Raw genomic sequence first — 19,017 nt, forward strand, 5'->3', positions numbered from 1 at the left:
CTTTAAAAACATAGGTCCATAAACTCCCAAAGTGCATTTTTAGATCCATAAACTTGTATTTTGTGCTACTCAAACCCATAAACTTCAAAAGTGCATTTTTATATCATGAACTTAATCCATGAGCAATCATGTGGCCACAGATGCGCCCGCAGAGGTCAGCCCGATATTGTTGTCTATGTTTTAACCCCTCACCGAGAACCACTCTAGGTTGACCCAAATCTAACGTAGTCACTAACCAGTAGCCACGAGATATATCGTAAAGGCCGCCCCAATATTGTCCACCTTCTCAGTTCATTCCTTATAAACTAAAAATGTTTGTATTGAAACTTCTCTAGTTCAAGAACGGACCAAAGAACCAACTGTTTTTCAGTCACAGCTCATAGCAATCTGTTCTGTCAGATAAAATTAATTCGTTTTTCGTCAATAATATTGTACATTACTTACAAGACTGAACACAAAAATTGCATGAGAAACAACAAGCAATCGACCAGGCAGATCAGATCTATGAAATACAGAAATATCTAGAGGAAAGGATTGCAATATGTGGAAAACCCAACTATTGTTGAAAGAATTAACTCATCCATCTATTAACTGGGTGTCCAGTTGTATGATATATGCTCAACGATGACCTATTTTCATGCAGACGCTCTCCGTTGCGATATGCGTAGCTAACTATCTACCCATATATTCAATGATCCATCCAGCTGGAGATTCTAGAAGCAAAGGAACAAATGGCCCCATTCAAGGTAGCACCAGCAGGCTGTCAGACTTGGCAGTATATTTCTGATGGATCAGTCGTTTATGTTAGCAATCAAAACTCACTAGAGTTGGCTTCAGTACTTGATCACATTATGCCGCAGCCACAGTTCGTACATAACCATGTGGAATGCATCATATGGAACAGGAGGTGAATGCCACACAAAGTGTTTCTGCACCTGTAAATCCAACTTAAGCAATTAGCCCAGCACTAAATAAGAATTCAGTTAGGCATCTAGTTGTCTCAAATCGACTCAGAGCACCCATCACAAAATTAACAGATCAAATAATCAATCATCACACAAATAAATCCCAGGGTAGCAAATTTGTTTGCTATCTTGTCATCCAATAGATCGTTTTTCTATTACAGTTAAATTCAATATCTGAAATTCCAAATACTCTTTTGCAGGAGGACAGTGAATGCACAGAATACAGTAAGAGTTAGCAAGTGTTCAGAATAAACAAACCTGGACCAGAGATTTGTGTAATGAAACAAACTCCTCTTGCGATATAGATTTCAGAATACTCTTTAGTTGATACACGTCTCTCTCCCTAAGTACAACCGCAAACTTTCTCCAGTCAAGGGCATCATTGAAAGGCAAATCATAATAGTCTGACAAAATAACTAAAAGGACAGAAGAATATGTATTAGAACAAAATATCAGGCAAATAACCTATGAAAAGCAAATATATATAGCAGCGACGTGTCCTTTGCATGTCTATTGATAGAAATACTAACCAGGAACACAACCATAGTGTATTGAGTCGGATATACGAGCGCTGTTAACTTGAGAGCCACCAGGACAGATACAGAACTTCGTACGGTAAAACTGCTTCTGATAAACTAGCTCTCCAATAGCTCTACTAATCCGATTGTTACTGATAGCAAGCTCTGTGTCATTCTCCCAGACTCGTGCCAAAATAACTCTTATTTTGGAATTGCGATGGCCAGCCCAAAATCCAAGAATTGTTCTGTTTCAATTGCAAAAACAATTATAAGATATATATTTTGTAATAGAGTAACAGTACAACTAGATATTTACAGTTTCTTTTTATGAGGCATATTTTGGTTGAGCATGGGAAATTGGGAATTGAGGAATTTGTAAAACTGAGAAATAATAGAAGGAAGCAGCAATGGTGCTATTGTCTAGGGAACACTAATAAATGATAAAGAGAGGAAAGATTTTTAAGGAAGAGAAGAGAAATAAACATTGAATCTACAAGCAAGCCTTATATCTTGAATTCTGGAAAACGGTTGTGTGCTACTTCCAGTTTTATTACAATGAAAGTGCTTCTTTGCACAAGATTGTAGCAACTTAACCATATACACTTTAATGCATGAATGAGGAGACAATTGGGTGCATTTTGCATAGCTTTTCATCTGAAACAGAATTTTCACTTGTCAAGACAATATAAGCACTATAATCGTACATGAATACACCAAAAGAATCTAGAAAAAACAAACAAACAGGAACATACCGGCAGGTTTTCATGGAATCTATGTTGAACAAATACTAACCTGTTCTCAATATCATTTCCTCCTTCAGGCAGAGCAAATGGCTGTAGGACTTGAGGAAGAGCAATATCCTTGTGAGGTATAAAGTCAACATTATAGCTCGGCGAACATACAACTCTAATAGAGTTTTTCACCATGAATGGAAGTCCTTCAAATGCTCTCACACCAACATCATGGCAGGTGACAAAGAAGTGGTCTGCACCTAGTGTTCTGTTCCAGTATGGATACTTGTTTATCAATCCTTCTACATAGTCCTTAACTATCACTGTCATATTCTCATATGAAGTTCCCTGCAAGGTCAAAACAACACATCTAAGCAACTATCATGGCCATGAATCAAGACCAGAAAAGATATACATGTAAATAGTAAGAACAGCAATACAGAACCCATTACTAACTTTTTGCTGCTGCAGGGCTGCAGCCATAAGCACACACTGATCAACATACGCTGAGAAGTGAGAAACCATTACAAGTGCAAACTGATCTAACCATACAGATTAGAGACTTAATCACATTGTCCATTCATGCACATAAACAAAGCACCAATTGCACAAACGTTAGCAGTAGCATTAGTTCAATCAAGGTGATCTTAGCCACACTCCACATTCAGCTAAGAAATTCAAAATAACCCTACTCCTATAAGGCCAAATTTAGCATTGGCCAACCTTGACATGGGCGACCAACAGTTCAACCTTAACACAACGCGTCCAACAATTAATAGCATTATTACTGGTTTACAGCTCCATGAAACGAGCAATAGAGATCCAATTGTGAGAGAACGGGAAGAGGTGACCGACCTTGCCGCGCATCTTGTGCGGCGAGATGGGCACGAAGAAGAGGTGCGCCTTGTCGGGGTCGTCGGTGCGGAACCGGCTCTCGCGGATGTTCTGGAAGAAGTAGCCCTCGCTGGCGTACTTGCCCGTGAGCTTCCGCGGCGTCTGGTAGAACGTCTTGGGGTCGCCGTCCGGGTAGATGTACACCTTGAAGCTCCGCTCCATCTCCGCGTACCCCGCCGCGAACGCCTCGGGCGAGTGGTACACCGACGAGGAGGGTTGGAGCGGGAGGACGGGGCGGGGCTTGTCGGCGGCGCCGAGCGAGAAGGAGACCCCGGCGGTGGGGAACGAGGGCCCCGCAGCGGGGCGGAGGGAGCGGAGGGAGAGGAAGGATAGGGTGAAGAGCGCGAGCGCGGCGAGCAGGAGGAGCGCGCGGGGGAGGGGCGAGGACGCGGCGGCGCCCGGGACGCGGCCGGCCATCGCCGGAGGTGGGGGAGTGGAGTGGTGTGTGATGCGGGGCCTCGATCGAAAGGAATACGGAACTCGAGGGCCTTTGGGAAAAACTAGTAGGTTTGGTCTTTTTACTTTTAGCCATCCAAAAGGAGAGATTTACAAATGTGTATACCCATGCCTATATACGTTCTGTATGTGTTTTTTCTAAAAAAAAATAATATATACGTTATGTATGCATCATTCTCCGTTGTAGCAATTCACATAATGTTTGCTATACTCCTGTAGCGTTATTAGTTCTTGGAATGCAAGGATTTACAAAGAGCTTTTTTCAAGATATTTCATTTCAGTTCATGTAAAGATCAACAAAATTCGTATTCTTACATTCAAAACAGGGCTCAGCAAAAATCCCTACTTCATCAGAAAGAAAGAGAAGGATGTTTACATTGATCAACATAATTGATCGGAGAAAGAAAGAGATTACAAAGATGCACAAGCCTATAAACACAAACGGAATGTCCAGCCAGTCAGCCAGAGAAGTTGTTCAAGGATGGTGAAAGGAAAAAAGGCAAAGGTGTCCAGTTGCCGACCCGCCACGGAGAGGATCGCCGCGCTCTCAGCTGCTGGACTCGCGCCGGCGGAGGTAGAGGAACAGCGCCGTGCACGCCGCGGCGGCGTAAGGGAACGCTGTGCAGACGCCCTGGGTTCATTGCAGAAGAAGCATGGCCTGATCAGAAAATGGCGGCAGGGAGGGAGGTTGAGGAGAGGAAGTGAGGCTGTGCGGGAGACGGAGACTCTACCACGGCGGCTGCGACGCTTGCTAGCGCGACGACAGGCCGCTCTCGGAGGACGAACCCAACTGCTAGCTGCAGAAAAAGCACCAGTTGTTTTGTCACAATAAAGAGCGAGAGGTTCTTGGTATTTTGTTAACAGATAACCAAGACTGCCATGATGTCAAGGCCGGATTACCTGAATAGGAAGAGTAAATAGGCAACCGCAACAAACTCCTGCGAAGTAGCAGTCTGCTGGGATACCCTGTTTACAATGGCCAAAGCATGTCAATCGCAAGTCACTTGTGAGCAATATATACTCTTACTATCTGTTAAGTGGTCGAGAGTTTTTTTTTTAAAAAAAATGACTGACCAATGTGCCAGCTAGAAATGCTGTGGGGTTCCGTACACCGATTGAAAATCTCTCAACTGCAACAAACAGCATAGGCGTCACCAATTTAAGTGCTAAACAAACTTAACCATCCAGTTTGCCTTTAGAGATTCAGTGTGTGGAGTGCATATGCAGTGCTCTACAGAATTTCCCATTTTCTTTTTCTTTCACTCGGAGCTACAAATGCTGGCAAAAACGATGTGGGAGTTCAGAAGAATACCGAAGCCAATTAGGTTCCCGTACTTTTGTACTGCTCGTGATATGCTTAGTACTTTCTCCTTGCCAATTCCAATCTAAAAGGGCCAGTTGTGATTAGATGTCACTAAGGCAAGAATACTTCATGTCGTAATTCACACCACCTATAATGTACTGAGAACTAATGAGTGTATGATAAAGTGAGATAAACCCCTACTTCACACCTTGCTGCTTATGTTTTCAGATGCTTTAGTTTTCCTAAAAAGCTTCCCCAGAAAGAATGGGATCATATCGCTGATACAAACGCCCCTGCATAAATGAACAAGTTAAAAAAAACATTAATATTCACTAACAAAAGGCACAATAGTCTACAGATAGAGGACAGAGGATGCACGAACAAGTAAATCCATAGCACTGTGGAAACTATATAAGGTGCATTCGCCGAGAACGAATTAACAAGAGATTCCCAGGTTCCATCCAAGGAAAGTGTACGTGCTAAAGAAATTCCAGCCTACATCATGAAGGGGGGGGGGGAATGCTTCTCAACATAAATAAATGGTTGGTAAATACATAAAGATAAAACTGTGTTTGAAGTTTGACAGCTTGTGGAAAATGAAGTTAGAAACTTAGTTGAGCATGGTCATATTGAAGGTACCAGTACAAAGGACAGACCCAAACATTTAAAGCTTCTTCACTGATAAACAGTCCAAATCCAGCAGCCATAAGCAAACAAAAGTAAACCCACCTGAAGAATTTTTTTAATCCACAATACAATATATTAGGAAAATGGGGGGGAAAACTAACAGACAAGCTTCAATCATGGGTACCAAATAGATCACATATTTGCATTTCTTTTTAGAATATAATATATCATGAACTTTCTGCAAACCTCAGTTTGAATGATACCATGGATAGACTTGAACTTTTTTTTCCAGAGAAACTTGTCCCTAGAGGAGGCTGTGCGTGTTGTTTAGCATTTGGTAAAAGATGCTATTGACATATTAAAAGCTCTCAAATAAGAGGAACATATTGTTGACTTAGTTTGGCAGTCATCCATGCCATGTATCTAAAAGATGCCAGGAAAAAAATAAAAGAAATATATAAATTGTCATGAAAAGTAAAATTATCTAGCCCACAATATTGTGGGTCATAATTATGTCTAGACATTTATCTGTTAAACCAAAACTCCAAAGATGAGAGTAAACCATAATGTATTTAAATCAAAAGATAAGAACAAGCCCTGACTCATGAAAAAGAACTCTAATTGAGATATAATATAAGGAAAATATACTAGTAAAAATATGTCTTAAATGATACAAGATAAGGAAAATATACTAGTACAAATATGTCTTAAATGTTAACGTGATAAGCAATCTAGTCAGTAAGAAAAGGGAATTAATTAAACCATGGATGTACATGTTTGCGTTTACTAATTAGTGATTGACTGGCAATCAACAAACACAAGAACGCGAAAAAAGCAAATGTTTTTGAAAACTATTCCACAGTCAGATAATTGGTAGGTCACAAACTTTATAGAGGGGAAAAATTGGGTAATATGATGTTGTTTAAAGCATTGTCTGAGATTAATATGGGGGAGATATAATCGAATAAGCAAATTTAGCTCTACAAGGGTTAACAAAATCTAGTTGATGGACCAGGGTTATGGATTATAGCTCATGGAGGAGAAATGCAGCTTGTATCTCGCAAGCTACATATGTCGAACATCAGGTATCAATGCATAGCATTTTATTGGAGTACCTATGCATTCGAAGAGCAATAATACCATCACATTTACCACATGTGAACACAGAACGGTAATTCAGAAAATGAAGTCAGCTCAGATAGCAAAATTCACATACCCTGGTGTGTACTCCGGAATTATGACTCTCTTCCCAAATGCAGAAAATGTATACCCAATGGTCGCTGCTACATCATACTGCGCGGAAGCATCAACTATTTGTGGCAGACTGAAAGATGGGCCTGTTGAAGGCTGCTTCATTATGAATGAAATCACAGCAACCGTGGCCGCAATACCGATAGCAACTGCCACTTTTGCAAGGAACGAAGCGCCTGGGGTGGTAGATACTACTTCCACTGCATCAATGATCTCATTTGCATCTTCCCCACCTGGAGAAGGTTCTGCCCTGGACACTGATGCCTTTGCGGTCCGAGAGACCACGCAGGATAAGCTGCGCAAACTGCACATGTTTGCAAGAAACACAAAGGCATTTTTAATGTAACAATCACATTGCAGCTAACACATCCTTGAAAAAAAAACATTTCTGCTAACATTGTTCGGTAAGCCGGCCCTAAATCTGTTACTTAAATATCATAATTTGCTCAATCTGCGAGAAATTTTATGAATCTACGGAACAATTATAATTCAGACTCTGATCCTGCTAGAAGAAGCTCCAGAAAAAAAAAACTAACCTCCTATTGCGACCGCGGGCGGCGGCGGCGGAGCGCCGGGCTCCTGCGGGAAAGGCGCCGCGGCCGCGGCGGCACGGGCGAGGAGGCGGCGGCGGAAGGGGCCCGAAGTGCGTGGCGACCGTCGCCATAGGAGGAGGAGGTGGCGTGTCCATCGGCGCCCCGCCACGCCAGTGTACGTTGTGTGGCGCCAACGCCGCCAAGGAGGTCGCTCCAGTGGATGCCGAGGATGATGGGGCACTGGCCCACTATCCAGCAGGACGCGGAATATGCCGTGTATGTATTTGATTTACTCTTTCTTTTACTCATCCGAGTATATGCGTATTTGATTTACTCATTGGAGGCAAATAAAATGGAATTTATCATTAGGGCAGTCCAAAATTTTGCAGAATTTTTCACCCAGCCAAAAACAAAATTTCATTTTTTTAGGGCAACAGGAATTCCATTTTAAAAAATCGTGTCATGCCTCCCTATTGTTGTTGGTGCACGTGTGAAATATTGCTGGGTTTTTCTCGCCTTGATTGTCCAGTTTTTCAAATGTCAAGTGATGAACTACAGTGGTTAACGAAAGCTACAAGGCACAAAAATTATGTACAGGCTGTGGCATCCAGGCATGAACGGGCAGGGTTAAATTTTTTCTGATCTGTATTTCTGTGCAGGTTAAGGACAATCGCATATCTATTTCAAGAACATTATGTTACAGCACACTTGAGGATGGGGAAACTCGGAGAACAAAAAAGAAATGTGGTGGTGCAATGCCGGCAACCATGGAAGAACAAGGATCAGTGCAGGAGGGTCAGGGACAAGAGGGCAGCGATGCCGGCCCCCAAGAGGCTCTTCCCGGCGTTGGAGCTGGCCGCCGAGGTGGTGTTGTCGGCGGCCCCCGGCGCCGGCGCGTCGGCGGTGATCACAGCTTTGACAGGGGGAAGCGGAGGGTCCACGACGTCCTTGGGCTCGAGCACCGGTGCCGGCCCTGCCGCCGGTGCCAGCGCCCCAGGGGCGGCGATGTGGACCAGAGCGCCAGGTTGTGCTGGCAGGATCGAGTAGCTCAGGTTCAGGCTCATGTCGCTGCATGGACTCCCTGCAGTTCATAGATGGCAAGATTTAAAGCTTTTTTATTTATGAAAATTTGTAGATTGCAAACAGGTATTGAAACAGATTTATAGTTCAGGATCTGGCAAAATTCTTTGGTATCATGGTATCTGAAATTCCTCGTGAATGTTCAGTGGTCATTGGCTCATTGCTGTCTGTGAGGCTGTCAGATAGATACTCACTGAAGTATGAAGCTGCAGTGGCAGGGTAGTCGGTGACGAGCCCATCGGCCATCACTGCCGAGGAGTAAGTGACGATCTCGACGGTCGGGTCAGCGAAGTAGTCGAACCCAAGGTTCATGAACTCGTTCTTGAGCACGCCGATGAACACGGTGAGGTTGGCGGCCTGCAGGCTGCCGACGGTGTCGGTGAAGGACGTCATGAAGTAGCCAGTGATCTGCGCCACCGAGCTCCGGTGGATCCTCACCCCGTCCGCGACTTTCTTGATGTCGTCCAGCGACGGCTTGGAGGCGCCGCTGATCTCGATCTCGATGCTGAGCACCCGCTTGAACGCTTTGAACTTCATGAACGCCGAGAGCACCGCCGAGTCGTCGGACTGGATGAACACCTGCTGCTTGGTCTCCTTGTCGTAGCCGGCCTTGGTGAGCGCGCTGGACACCGCGTCCACCACGCCGAGCCCTCTCTTCGCGAGGTACGGGGCATGCTGCATTCGTGCATCCGGCACAAGAATGCTTGATCAGGTGGGTTTTTTTTTTCTGAATAGACAGACTGAAAGAAAGAAACAACCGTTGCGTCGAACGAACTGAATGTTGATAGATTACCTCTATTTCGATCAGTATACCGGAGACGTTGCTGGCCTTGGCCGTGTCTAAGAATTGGGCCAAAGTCAAGAACTTGCCGGCATTCTTGGCTTTAGGGTTTCTTTTCAGGCCTGCCTGAGCAAACGGAGAGAACAGGTCGGCTGCTCACAAGAAAAAAGAGAACAGAGCTGTCAGTGCATGGGGCAAATAGGACATGGCATTCTGGGATTAAAAAAAAAGAAACATGAACAAGCAAACAGATGTGCCTCACGTACGCTTCAAGGTTTGGATCTCACTCCATGACAGATCGAACGAGAAAATGCCAGACTTGTTCTGAATCTCATGAACAGTGGAGCTTTTGGACACGAAAGCGGTGGCCGCGGTCGTCTGGGAGGAGAGATCGGCAGTGTGCATGCAGAAGACCACTCCGTCTTTTGACATCTGAACGGCGCAATCTATGATGTCGGCGCCATCTTTGATTGCTTGCTGGTAGGCGAGATCTGTGCACCCGGCAAAGACACCGCTCGCCCCATTGTGGGTGATGATCAGCGGCCTGGTGTCCTCTGCATTTGTACATGGGAGTAAGTACTAAGGATGATGATAATAAACTTACAAAAAGCAAGCTACAAAAAAAAAGAAGCAATAGCTTACTTCCAGGAGGTGGTAGAGGATTGCCCTTAGAATGAGCCAAGCAAGCTGCAAAAAAAAAAGCAAAAATACTGAGATTTCATGAACCAGCGAAAGATGGTGAGCTGCTATGATATTAGAGCATAATGTGCAGATCTCTATCATGTCCAAAGCAACATGGATCATTCAGGTTTTCTCCATGGACAACTCCTTCCAGTTCCAACATGGAGTAGTTCTTACCAATAGCTCCTGATGCGGTGGGCGGGAAGTCCGTGAGCACACCGTCAACAGAGAAGTCTGGGTTGTCTATGAACTGCAAGTACTCTGCACTGGGATCATAGCTGTAGTTGTAGCTCGTAACGATATCATTGGCAAATCCAGACGCGTAGACTTCCAGCCCCAGGGCATGCGCATCTTTGACCAAACTTGTAGATGGTTCCAGGTACTGATCCTTGTTCAGTGGCCAGATGTAAGTCTTGGGGACAAGAATCCCGGCTGCAAATTCCTTAACGGACTTCAGGTCTTTCAGGAGCTCCCCATACGTCTTCTTAGTTGAAGACTCGATGACATCTTCGTTGAGGAACCGGAAGATGAGCTTTGTGTTGCTCTTCTTGAGTTTCCCACCCAGGTTTTTCAAGAAATCAATCTCTGTCGAGGAGATGTAAGAGAGGCTAAATTCTTTTGGTAATCCTAGTATGTAATCTTCAGTACTTAATTTGTGCTCCACAAAGAATGAATTGTACTGTAAAATAAGAAGAGAACACAAAGTCATGTTAGATATGTTACATGATATAAAATAAGAAGAGAAAAGGCCCATGAAATGACTGAAATAACATTTACCTGTACATTAAGCCATATTTGTGGGGGGCGGAGTTCAACAACATCATCAAGCGTGTACATTCCCATGGAGCCATCAAATGTGCTTGGTCGAGAAAAGATGTTCTGGATTACTGAGAGATGATCAAAGGACAGCATGTCAAGTCAGCAAATCTCCAACAGCAAAATGATAATTCAAAATTGTTAGTCCCATCTTATTTCTATCCTGTTTTTTTTTTGGCAAGATGCCATCCATATGGAGCAGAAATAGAGCATGGAAGGTTTGGTTAGAAATTTGTCAGGGTTCTTTTCTGCTTACACGTGACGTTCTGAATCAGCTGGTCCGCGGTGAAATCTAGAGAGAACCAGCCATGGACATCTTCTCCGTGCACCTTATATGTCTTTGCCATCTTGGGGAAGATCTCCGAGACTGTCGTCGAGTTGTCAAGGGTCAACCCTGTTTTGCACATGCCCATGCTGTCCTTTGAGAATTGTAGATCGCAGAAGAGAACAACGTCAGGCAAGCTGGTCGACAAGGCAAACTGGTAGGCAAACTGGCTCGAGTCAGGAAACAAGCCAGAGAATCCTCCTCGAGCTACAACTTGAGGGGGACGACCTGTAGGATGATAGCACGAACATTAGCAGCTTGGCGACATGACGCTGCAATTGCACATCAGAGAGCTTGAATCTTGAAATGGCAGGTAAAACAAATGCTAGAACGCTTGAAAATCCTGATAAGTGTAAGGATAACGACAGAAGAAAAAAAAATAGAAATAGGATACCGCTCAGAGTCTGCCATTTTGGCCCTACTGGAGCCTTCGAAGCAGCATTGGCTCCATGAAGCAGTAAGAGGATCAAAAACATGTGAGGATAGCTTGCTCCCATTTGGTCAGGAGGAGCACCCTGCATTACAGCACTAATTTTGTAAGCTCCGGGAAAACACACGTACAAGAACCATGCTCTACAAGAATGCGACGTAAAGAATAAAGAATTGTCAGCTACTTTTTTTTCGAAAAGAAAAGAGAGCCATCAGGCACTTCAGAAATTCAGACAATAACTTGAAAAAACAAAGAACAGCCATGCATAAACCAAGGAAGTGAGCAGTGAGCAGCAACAAAGAATTAAAAACAAACATCGGAGTAAAAGTCTAATAACATTCAAAGAACACGATTAATTCATTCAGGATGGAAACACCTTACACTGCACGTAAAATTTCAGACAAATCCAAGGTAAAATTAAAATGTAAAGGTTTGATGATAGAAACATACCTCACATGAAACTCCGAGGAGAAAATTGAGAGAAACTGTTCTCCGGCCCCACCGAGGCTAAGGTCTGTAGGCACCCTATATCAAATTGTGGAGAGGAGAGAAAGGAGGAGGTTTCCCGGCAACGAAAAAACTTCTAAATTAGGAGGCACCTGAATAATGGCCACCTTTTAACAAGCTTAATTTAGCGCTCCAACTCACAAAAATAACTTGTTCCATATGCTCCTTTTCCCAAAGGGGAAAAATGAGAGGAGTGAAGCGTCTGCGTACATCTGTCTGGCTGTTTTCATAGGACGGCAGTTTTTAACGTCTCAAGCAGAACCTACCGCTACTTTTTTTGTTGTAACTTATTATCTGTTGTCGTAACAACAACTTTCTTGACCTTCTTGTCGAAGAAACAAAGCAAGCAGTCATTAAAAATAGCATACGTAAAATATTTTCCAAACATGCAACGTCTGGGACTCACCACTTCCCACATTTTTTTACAAAAAAAATTCTTTTGTATGTTGTAACTGCCCTCTTATTAAACATGTACAATCTTGAAGTTAGACTCCATTGAGGGCTGGCATTTGCCCTATTTCTTGTCAGCATGTACAATCTTGAAGTTAGACTCCATTGAGAGTAATCACAATTTTGCGAGGGCTGGCATGGTCACGGTGTTCGCACAACCATATACCCTGGAACAGTTGAGTAAACCAAGTAAGATTTGGGAATCTCAATACAGGCAGTTTGTTAACTAGATGGCTCCTACGAGCAAGGTTTTTCACTAATTACGAACCACCAATGCAAATTAGAAAAACAGAACTAAGCTTGAACATCAGATGATCAATTGTGAAAGGATAAGTGTTTCCCTTACCTGCCATGTGCCCATATTGAGACGTCCATCAGTTATTGGGATCCTGATAAGAGCACAAGATGCAACCTGTTAATTATTACACAATAGATGAAGAACATAATGTTGGGACCAAACAACAAGGGTATACATACGTCAAGGCACAACCAAACATCGACGACTTAATATGTGCTGGCATGTCGTCTGGTCCTGCAATTAGAACATAACTATTACAGTTTCATCACAAAGAGGGCAAAATAAAACAGTGGAGACTGGAAACTTAACTAACCTTCCATAGTGTGCTTCCAAGGAGCATTGTGGCCCTGAGAACCATGAACACATAATGAACCAAGAATTAAATTTTGACCATTTAAATAAGAAGAGAAAAAATTGGGCCACTGACCTCTGGGACAATTCTGTTAAGAAAAGTTTCAGTGTCAGCCTGCACATCAGAGTCATAGTTCTCATTGATGGTCAGGGAAGCGCTTGTGTGCTGCACTGCAGAACAAAAACAATTTCACTACTACTATCAGAATGGTTAAAACCTACTGCCCTTTGGGCTCCTCTCCACATCTGGCGCAAAAAAGTGGACGCGTGTCGCTTGCCGCGAGCTCTGGCCGTTTTGCAAAAACATCCTTTACATTTTAGAAAATTATAGATACATCCATTCGGCTAGGACTGCACAGTACCCACATTTGTAAATTTTTCACGCAGACCCTCAAACTAATAATGCTGCTGTGTTTGCAAAAAAAACCCAAAGAAGACGAAATCTGAATAATGCTGCTGTGTTTGCAAAAAAACCCCGAAACACTTTTTCATTTACGCCCTCCCGTCGCACCCGAACCCTACCCCCTCTCCCTCCTCCCGGCCGCCAGCCACTCTCTCCCTCGCTCTCCTGCTCCCCGCTGCCGCTCTCTCCTCTCTGCCTCCCCGTCGCCGCCGCCACCGCCGCCTCCACTCCCCTTCCCCTCTCCGACTGCTTCCGTCGCACCTCCCGGCAGCCGCTCCTCCTACTCCGCCCCCCTCCCCCGCCGCCCGCTCCCGCAAGATCCAGATCGCTAGCAGGAGGGAGAGAGTTGGTGACGGCGCAGAGGTCCGCGACGGTGGGGTTAGCAAGAGGGAGAGCACCAGCAGGGCGCGGAAGTGGAAGACACGCAGCAAGAGGCAGAGGAAGTGGAGCGGGCCGTGCTAGTGGAAGCAGCGCGTGAGGTTCAGCAGCGCGAGTGGCTTGGGGGAGGCCCGCAGCGCGTCGACCAGCAGTGATGCTGCGACAAGCGGGAGGTGCGTCGCTACGAGGCGCTCGAACCGGTAACCAGACGCGTCGCGGTCGGCGGCGAGGGCGGCGGGCGGCTGCTCATCGCCTGCACGGGCAAGGGCGTGGCGTTCATGGTCGCATCGTCCGACTGCTTCATGGCGGCCGTCGGGCTCCTCGACCCACCCTCTGGCGCGCCGCTGCTGGACGAGCTCGCTGTCGGCCCCGTCCTCCGGCACGCAACTGCTAGGCGAGCTCTCCGTTGGCCTCGGCACCAAGGGGTTCCGCCCCTCGGACCCGCTGCCGCTCATGCAGGTCACGGATTTTGCCTGCGGTGGGTTCGTCGCCGCAAGTTGCTCTTCAGGTGCGCCCTGCTCTCACTTTGCTTTCTCGTCTTCAGTTGTTTGCTAGATCTTGGATAAAAGGTTACTCTTTGTTGTTAATCGTGTCTTGTCGTTTGCTCATTAAAATTACTATTACTTGATAATGGATGGATCATGGAGAGATAAATCGATTTATCTTCTATAATCTTTCGCCTGCTATTGTGTTGCCGTGGTATAGTCTGCTATGTTCTGAATGTTCCTAGCTTTTTAGCCTTCCATGTTCTAAGTTTGCGCCTTCAGATTCAGGCTCTTGGGAACCAGATAGTAGGAAGGTATTAGTATTTCATGTTAGCTGCTGATTTTTGGCTTGAATAGTGATAATTTTCTGGGATTTTGCAGTCACAGGTTATAGTGAAAGCCCAAAGAAGCTTTACAAGAATCCTGAAAGGTAATAGAAAAAAATCCATTCATATATCTATAGGTATCACCTCTCACGCTTCTCCACTGTTATTTGTTTACCTCTAATGTTTGTTTGTTTATTTTAGTCTCATGTTAAAAATATCCTATTTTTTAGTACTCTACCACTCTCCCCGGAATGAAAGAAATGATCAAGGTGATTAGCATGAATGTCTTGGATGTTTTAAAGACAGATCAAATCTTGGTCATTCTGATTTTTTTCACTGTTAACTCCATGAATGCAGTTCGTTCAAAGAAATGATAAGGGCGTCGGAGGAGTACGAGCAACTTCCTCCCTACATGAAGACTCTAGCATCCTGGGAGGTCTGAATTTCTTACCTACTTGGACGCTTGTGTTTCTGCCCATAGAACTTTATGCATGCTGGATATGCATAGTCACAAAATTACAGCATGTGGTTCTTGAAATTAGTAACTTTACTCTCTAAGAAAGTCAATTGAAGACAACTATTCTGCAGCATCTTCCCTTGCTATTTCCCCAAATTATTGCTTTTTTTCTTTATCTTATTGATCCAAAATGGACTTGCGGTGTCGTGATTCATGGGCCATGGCAATAGCTATGTTATCAGTGTCGTCTGCCTCAGAGTTGCCCTGTTTTGTTGCATCAAAAATTGCAGGATGGAATATGTGAATTAAATTCATACTTTGGCAGTAACAATGCATTGAATCAAGATGATACTAGAGCAATAGGGCTTGGTATGTGCAGTTACTTCTCTTCGCCTTTAGATTTGAAAATTTCAAATGTTATAGCACTCTGAACAAAAACTTTTTGTCAGGTTGTTGTTTCATTGCCACATGCTCTTGATGAATTTCTCTGTGGTTGACTGGTTGCTAACATTTGTTGTGTTATGGTAGTTAGCCATGGTTCTTACATGTGACAAAATTACACTCTTTGAGGATTGCAGTCGTGGGTTTCAAATATTGATTTTTGGAAGTATTGTGACATAAGGCTTGAGAATTATTCTTAAATGTGGGGATTTCATCCTAAATTTCTTTAAAAGAACTCCATTAATGCATTTGTGAATGTTGCATATCTTTCTAATACTGAAGTTGAGATGATGCCTTCATGCAACGGCAAAGAAAATTGAGAAAGAAATGAAAGGTGTTGATCTAAATGCTCATGCACCTGTCATCCTTATGTTAGAAAAGACCATTCATTATTTCACATCCCAGGAACAATATGAGTTTGAGGACATATGCACAGTTTAGACTGCCACTGTGCTATATAGAGTACACAACTACCATAATGCACACCCTGCACCTGTAGTTGCATATACTCATTTGTGATCTTTGTGATAGGTTTGGACTTTGGAGTATAATGCCTGTATTATGTCCTCATTGTGCAACAGAAGGCCTCTGGTTTTGTTACTCTTCCTGCTCTCCTATGTTTATTTCTAATTTTCTTCTGTGGTTTCTTAACAGGATGGTAAATTGCCAATAGAAGTTGCTGCATCCAGAGGATGGTCGGTATGGGTTGATATTGTTTTACTTGTAACAAACCCTTTGGAGAAATTTCCAAACCTGAGCATCAAATGCTTAAACAAGAAGCGCACATTCTTACTCTCTAATGTTTATTTGATTCTATTGCTGGATATAATTATTGAAATGGTAGGGCGCCCATCGCGCGCCGAACGTTCTAGTACAATTGACACTTGCTATGCTTGTTGGCTTTGAACATTGATGTCAATAGTGACAAACTGACAACAAAAGCAGTCCACGAGTTGCAATACAAATTAGCCAAACTTCTTGCACGATTACACGGCTACGTTGAATCTCTTCTTTATGCATGTAACACACTGAACCAGCACTGAACTTCTGTGCTATCATGCCACAAATTCAATTAGTTATGCCTAAGCATATATCGCTATCTCTTATGAGTAAGAAACCACACCCAACCTACTGCTACAGGTCATGCCGCAAAAAAAAAAAAGAATGATGATATAGTTGGTAGTTCCAGCTGACTACATGGAGCTCTACCCCCCTACATGCCAACAACACACAACTTTTACATATCAGCACTTCATAAGCGTCCCTAAGACCCCTAAAGTTCTGCTGAATAGACCGAATAAACATAGTGATTTAACTATCACTCTAGCAGGCACATTTGAGGCCACTAAATTAGTAATTTTTAATGTAGTGTAATAAAAGTTCAATCGTTCCTGTCTCTCATGCACCCTGTTGGGTTCTACAGAAAACTATCTAGATCAACGCTGCAACTGACCAGCAAGAAAAGGTGAACAAGGAAACGCCTAGAAATTGCATAAGTAGGGGCGTCTCACATACGGAAGAAATGAGCGAGCCCGCACTTGAACCCGGACAGGTCGCCCTCGATCTCCCTCAGAATCTGCAGCACCCGGAGCAAGGGAATCTCAGTACCAAGGACCACGCGCTGCGAGGACGAGAAGCCGAGGGTGAGAGAGAGCTGGCGGGACCTTGGGGGTGATGAGGTGGCAGCCGCGGCGCTGCGCGGGGATGACGACGGTCTTCTGGGCCCACATGGCGGCCATGGGATTGGGCGCGACGGGGGCGGCGGCGGCGGCGGCGCCCGTGCTGAGGCGGTGTTGAGGGGCTGAGGACGCTCGCGGCGGCACGGGGGAGGAGGGGGCGTCGGGCGTGGGGGCAATCCCGGCGTGGGCTTGTGGCCGCGTGTTGCGCTTGCTGCGGCTGGCGGCTGCGGCGGAGCAAGGGCGACACGGATTCGCGGCCGTCAGATGGAAGGAGAACGGCCGCGTGGCTCCCAACCCACTGATACAAACTGCAGTTTCGCCATTCTCTTTCTCTTTTTTTTTTCTTTTTCTTTAACAGTCAGTTTCATCATTTTCCGATCTCCACGGTTCGAGTATCAACTTAAGTCAATTTTACTTTAAAATCATACGAGGAATATTGTGATGTCGCTACCATGGTAATGGTAATATAATTACCTGAAGTCCCATAAACTTCTTTTGCTATATTTAATAGATCTAATTAATACTAGTAATAGTTTCCACATTTCTCATATTTTGACCTCATCTGAATTGTCTATATTAGTTCTTCACTTTGGTGTTTGCAGATACAAAATATATGTGGGGCACAATTTAGGCAAACAGGTTTACAAAATGTAAAGTGTCAATGTCAACTCATTATCAATATGTAATATATGACTGTCCTAGATTCGACTCCACGTGGGAACGAATATTTTAGAATTTAATGACGTTGTGTTTTTAGTGATAGTCGATGTTCCCGTCAACACAAGACGTCTATGGTAATTTCGTCAATCTCGAAGATTTATCAATTTAATATTCGAATATGCTCATAAGGAATGGGAGGAGTATATTGATTTCACTTTTTTTTTTCTTATCACCATCATAAAATTAACTCAAGGCAAATACATAAGTAAAAAGTATCTTTGTAAAATAAGCCCAATTTTATGGTCTAACTGTCTAAGTACCTCAAAGACATGGTAAAAAATCACATCTTTTAGGCTTTGTTTTGTAAGGTTTTGGTATAGCAAGGATCGTATACATATTCCGAAATAATTTTTTCTTACCTATTTTATAGCAATTCCAACAGATTGATTTTTCCCTTTCCCATTTCCACCTTTTCTCAATATAGGGGATTGATGTGAAAAAATCCATTCCAATAGATTGATTTTCCATCTTCCTTTCCCTTTTATTTTTTTCAATCTCCAATATTATCTCTCCAATCCCCAATAGAAAGGAGAGAAAACAAGTCTCCCTTTTCTGTCCCTTTCCCATCTGCTTGCTGCTGGCGTCAAGGCCGCACGCCCCCTGCTGTGCTGCGATGGATGAGCTTGCTCTGTGCGTTCCTGCCGACGTGCTTGCCAGCTGCTCTGCTTGCTTGCTGCACGAGAGCACCATTGCTTGCCGCCGGCCGCTGTGTGGACAGAACCTGGCCTGATTCTTGTGTCACGTGCACGTGCCCCTGTTTGACTTTTCTGCCTGGACAGACGAGGCGGCGGCGGCGACAAGGGAGCAGACGAGGGCGCCGTCGGTGGCTCACCCTGCTCGCCGACGGACGGGGAAAGGAACACGAGGGGAAGGGAGGGGAAAGAAAGTGAAGAAGATGTGACAATGACAAGTTGACTCCACGTGACAGGAGGGGGAAAGGGGAAAGGAAAAAATCTAGCTGCTTGAGCACTTCTCTCCTATAAGTTAAAACTTAGAAAGGGAATTTTCCTATATGGTGAGAAAAGAAAAAAAAGAGAAAATCAAGCGGTTGGAGTTGCTCTTACAATGTATGAGATTCGTACAACCGTTTCTTCTGTCAGAATTACTCACTCTGTTCGCTGCATCTAGCCA

At 44.2% G+C, this 19,017-nt stretch overlaps 2 protein-coding genes and 1 long non-coding RNA gene across 3 annotated transcripts; 1 reads left to right on the forward strand and 2 right to left on the reverse strand.

The window, feature by feature from the left end:
- Positions 1-345: 345 nt before the first annotated feature.
- Positions 346-3,588, reverse strand: LOC120654889 (probable glycosyltransferase At5g03795). The gene is made up of 5 exons (XM_039932571.1): positions 3,070-3,588; positions 2,276-2,562; positions 1,496-1,728; positions 1,224-1,381; positions 346-935 (listed from the first exon to the last, which is right to left on the reverse strand). Exons 1-5 carry the CDS (start codon positions 3,523-3,525, stop codon positions 834-836), a joined length of 1,236 nt encoding a protein of 411 aa, XP_039788505.1. The 5' UTR covers positions 3,526-3,588; the 3' UTR covers positions 346-833.
- A 221-nt stretch (positions 3,589-3,809) lies between these two features.
- LOC120654892 (glycerophosphodiester phosphodiesterase GDPDL7-like) lies at positions 3,810-17,370 on the reverse strand. Its single transcript, XM_039932574.1, has 22 exons — positions 17,152-17,370; positions 17,003-17,063; positions 13,074-13,168; positions 12,960-12,993; positions 10,893-11,189; positions 10,598-10,707; positions 9,998-10,499; positions 9,782-9,826; positions 9,406-9,693; positions 9,152-9,291; positions 8,553-9,033; positions 8,190-8,359; position 7,572; positions 6,711-7,002; positions 5,524-5,596; positions 5,250-5,362; positions 5,076-5,160; positions 4,877-4,949; positions 4,639-4,694; positions 4,465-4,530; positions 4,296-4,361; positions 3,810-4,195 (listed from the first exon to the last, which is right to left on the reverse strand). Exons 1-22 carry the CDS (start codon positions 17,224-17,226, stop codon positions 4,112-4,114), a joined length of 3,207 nt encoding a protein of 1,068 aa, XP_039788508.1. The 5' UTR covers positions 17,227-17,370; the 3' UTR covers positions 3,810-4,111.
- LOC120654893 lies at positions 13,886-16,937 on the forward strand. Its single transcript, XR_005667211.1, has 2 exons — positions 13,886-15,025; positions 16,142-16,937. It is a non-coding gene; the product is annotated as an uncharacterized LOC120654893 (long non-coding RNA).
- Positions 17,371-19,017: the final 1,647 nt, after the last annotated feature.

Source organism: Panicum virgatum, chromosome 1N (genome assembly GCF_016808335.1).
Source record: "Panicum virgatum strain AP13 chromosome 1N, P.virgatum_v5, whole genome shotgun sequence".
Classification (NCBI taxonomy): Eukaryota; Viridiplantae; Streptophyta; class Magnoliopsida; order Poales; family Poaceae; genus Panicum; species Panicum virgatum.